Genomic DNA, 3,939 nt, shown 5'->3' on the forward strand with positions numbered 1-3,939 from the left:
TTTTTTATATACAAAAAGAGGATAAAATTCTAGCATATAATTTATTTAATAAAAATGACACGTGTTTTAAACGTTTACACAAGAAACACACATTGACCCTAAATTCCTTGTGTTTGACAACGCTTTCCACAATACCACACATGAGCGTTACCTAACTGTTGAACAGATCACCCATGGATTTGCCAAAATCGATAATAAAACAAGTAGTTATTAGAAACTAATGTTTTAAATTAACAACAACAAACAAAAATCAAATATCTGTAATGCCAGAAATGTTTTACTTTCTTTAATATCTAGAATAGTATGTTGTTAAATTTTAATGTCGAGCGGGGTAACGTAACACGAGCGTCGGAAAGTGCCACAAAGTGGGGGGCACGCTTTTATATTTACACACTTTTACACTATTATAAAGCAAATATAAAGCAAAATATCTGAAGTGGGGGGCACGCTTTTATATTTACCCTGGAAATCTACTATTATAAAGCAAATATAAAGCAAAATATCTGAAAAGTGGGGGGCACGCTTTTATATTTACACACTTTTACACTATTATAAAGCAAATATAAAGCAAAATATCTGAAAAGTGGGGGGCACGCTTTTATATTTACACACTTTTACACTATTATAAAGCAAATATAAAGCAAAATATCTGAAAAGTGGGGGGCATTTGCTTTTATATTTACACACTTTTACACTATTATAAAGCAAATATAAAGCAAAATATCTGAAAAGTGTTGGGGCACGCTTTTATATTTACACACTTTTACCTGTAAATTATAAAGCAAATATAAAGCAAAATATCTGAAAAGTGGGGGGCAAAATTTTATATTTACACACTTTTACACTGATTATAAAGCAAATATAAAGCAAAATATCTGAAAAGTGGGGGGCACGCTTTTATATTTACACACTTTTACACTATTATAAAGCAAATATAAAGCAAAATATCTGAAAAGTGGGGGGCACGCTTTTATATTTACACACTTTTACACTATTATAAAGCAAATATAAAGCAAAATATCTGAAAAGTGGGGGGCACGCTTTTATATTTACACACTTTTACACTATTATAAAGCAAATATAAAGCAAAATATCTGAAAAGTGGGGGGCACGCTTTTATATTTACAAACTTTTACACTATTATAAAGCAAATATAAAGCAAAATATCTGAAAAGTGGGGGGTACATTTCCCTTTTTATGGGGTGACACAGCCCCCCCCCCCCCCCCCCCCCCCCGTTTCCTACGCCAGTGCGTAACAGTAGGCTTGCGAGTACAATGAATAATCTCCAAATTGAATATTATTGTTAATAAACCAGTTATAATGCTGTACAAAAAATAAAACTACACATACCTTTACCGATATTATGGACACATACCTAGCAAAATATTTCTGTCTCTGGTGTATAAAGTTTGGGTTTTTTTTCTTTTTACTGGAAATCTAAACAGAATATAAAGCCAGAAATGCAAACCTAAACTAACGCTATTGCCAGGTGAGCCATTGATATGGTCGCGTACACAACGGATTAATATCGTATCCATGTCCGGAGACTCACTCCTGCATGTACGCTTTTGTTTTGGTAATAGAGATAACACACGGATATTAAAGGGACAGTCCTGAGTTTGCAGCCATGGTAAAAACATTTCTAACAGAGTCCTTTTGGCGACTAAAATTACATATCCAGTACATTGTTTTGTTTATAATACTAGTGTCTGTACATCCAGTGTGTTTACGGCCGTGTGCAAATGTCTATAGAAGTCACTTTTCAGTTTTCTTCATTTTGTTTTTCCATACGTATAGTACAAAATTATTGGAAGGTAAAATCTGGTTAGGGCTACTATAAACATTCGGACAACAAACACTTTGTTTATACGTGATCTGGACCTGGGGGGGAGGAAAATATCTTTAACATGCAATTAATTTAATAATTTTAGTTATCAAAAAGGATCTGTAATGCTAGTGTCAGACTGTCAACTGTCACGACGAAGTTCGTCAACCCGACGATTGTGTTGTAATTTTCCCAACTAAACACCACGTAAGAAAGAGCGTACATAGGATGGGGGGGGACCCCCCCCCCCCCCCCCCATTGACAGAGCACTACGCCCAGGCGGACGATAACAAACACTTTTTGTTAGGGGGAGGGGGATAGTGATATTCGAAAGATGAAATTGTAATACTACTAAACGATTGCAAAAGAAAACGCATATTTACGACATGGATTGCAACACATATTACAGGCCTCGGTGACGTCGTGGTTAGGCCATCGGTCTACAGGCTGGTAGGCACTGGGTTCGGATCCCAGTCGAGGCATGGGATTTTTAATCCAGATATTTTCCCAACCCTGAGTGAGTGCTTCCAGGCTCGTAAAACCACTTGCACCGACCAGTGATCCATAACTGGTTCAACAAAGGTCATGGTTTGTGCTATCCTGCCTGTGGGAAGCGCAAATAAAAGATCCCTTGCTGCCTGTCGTAAAAGAGTAGCCTATGTGGCGACAGCGGGGTTCCTCTAAAACAAAAACAGTGTCAGAATGACCATATGTTTGACGTCCAATAGCCGATGATAAACTAAAAAAATCGAGTGGCGTCGTTAAATAAAACAAACTTTACAACACATATTGTGAGTAGAGTGGTGGAAATACATGGTCAAAGGTTTTAGGACAGCTTATTGTGCTCCAGTATCGCGTTTTTGCCCGAATTCAAGGATTTGTGGATGGCATAAATGTACAATAGTTTGATTCGGTTAAATAATTCCAATGAAAAACATTAAATAATTGTTTATGAAAATTAATAACAACAAGTGTGTCATTCCAAGCAATCGATTTTTTAATATTTTTCTAAAAATTATTATTGATTTGTTTTATTATATATTTATTTTATTTTTTGTGGGGAGGGGGCTGGTCTAGGATCGGTCCCCGTCGGTGGACCCATTGGGCTATTTCTCGTTCCATCCAATGCACCCGGACTGGTATATCGAAAGCCGTACTATTTGCTATCCTGCCTGTGGGAAGCGCAAATAAAAGATCCATTGCTGCTAATCGGAAAGAGTAGCCCATGTAGTGGCGACAACGGGTTTCCTCTCAAAATATGTGTGGTCCTTAACCATATGTCTGACGCCATATAACCGTAAATAAAATGTGTTGAGAGCGTCGTTAAATAAAACATTTCTTTCTTTCTGTAAGACTATGTCACAATTACCAAATGTTTGACATCCAGTAACAAAAACAAAGCAAACTTTTCCAGTATCCCCAAATCATTGTTATCGAATGTCAGTCTAGCCACTGTCATATAGTCTGTAAAACAAATTTATTTACATAATGCAAATTCAGTTGTTGCTGGATCCAACCATGTGGTACGTGAATGCCTTGCACAGTCAGGCAACGACGAAATGAACGGCACGCCAACTTCACAATGCGATTTCAGGACAGATTTGGCGGTGGATCGGTTATGGTGTGGGGTGGTATCACTATGACTGACAAAACCCCCCTCCGTATTGTGCAAGGAAGGGTCACTGGGCAGTACTACCAGGACAACATACGGACACTCTTTGTCGTCCCGTTTGCTAGGCGTTTTTGTTTTGTTTTTCAGGACGACAATGCCCGTGCATGAATCGTCACTGCTCACCTCCAGCAACACAACATCGGTTGAATGCCATGGTCAGCAATGAGCCCATACCTTTTCCCCATTGAACATGTCCTGGTACATGATAGGAAGACGTGTGTGTCAACGTCAAATACCGCCGACCACGTTAGAGGAACTTGGTCAGGCGCTGCAAGAGCAGTGGAACAGTATCCCTCAAATGGCCATTGGGAGACTCATACGCAGTATGACTCGTCGACTGAATGAATGTCTCACACATCGTGGCGGTATCACCCACTACTGATAAAAACAAAACTTTCAAATTTCACTTCTGACGCCAGTCGTCCTTCAAGATGTTTAGTG

General features: G+C 38.5%; 1 protein-coding gene across 1 annotated transcript in view; it reads left to right on the top strand.

Annotated features, from left to right (window-relative positions):
- Window positions 1–3,664, top strand: part of LOC121379370 (NFX1-type zinc finger-containing protein 1-like) — a 4,910-nt gene extending 1,246 nt beyond the window's left edge. Inside the window, exons 2-3 of the mRNA XM_041507994.1 lie at window positions 1,933–2,009; window positions 3,586–3,664. Coding sequence (XP_041363928.1) covers window positions 1,933–2,009; window positions 3,586–3,664 — 156 coding nt within the window. The remainder of the gene's footprint in view (window positions 1–1,932; window positions 2,010–3,585) is intronic.
- The last annotated feature ends 275 nt before the right edge of the window (window positions 3,665–3,939 follow it).

Source organism: Gigantopelta aegis, chromosome 1 (assembly GCF_016097555.1).
Source record: "Gigantopelta aegis isolate Gae_Host chromosome 1, Gae_host_genome, whole genome shotgun sequence".
Classification (NCBI taxonomy): domain Eukaryota; kingdom Metazoa; phylum Mollusca; class Gastropoda; order Neomphalida; family Peltospiridae; genus Gigantopelta; species Gigantopelta aegis.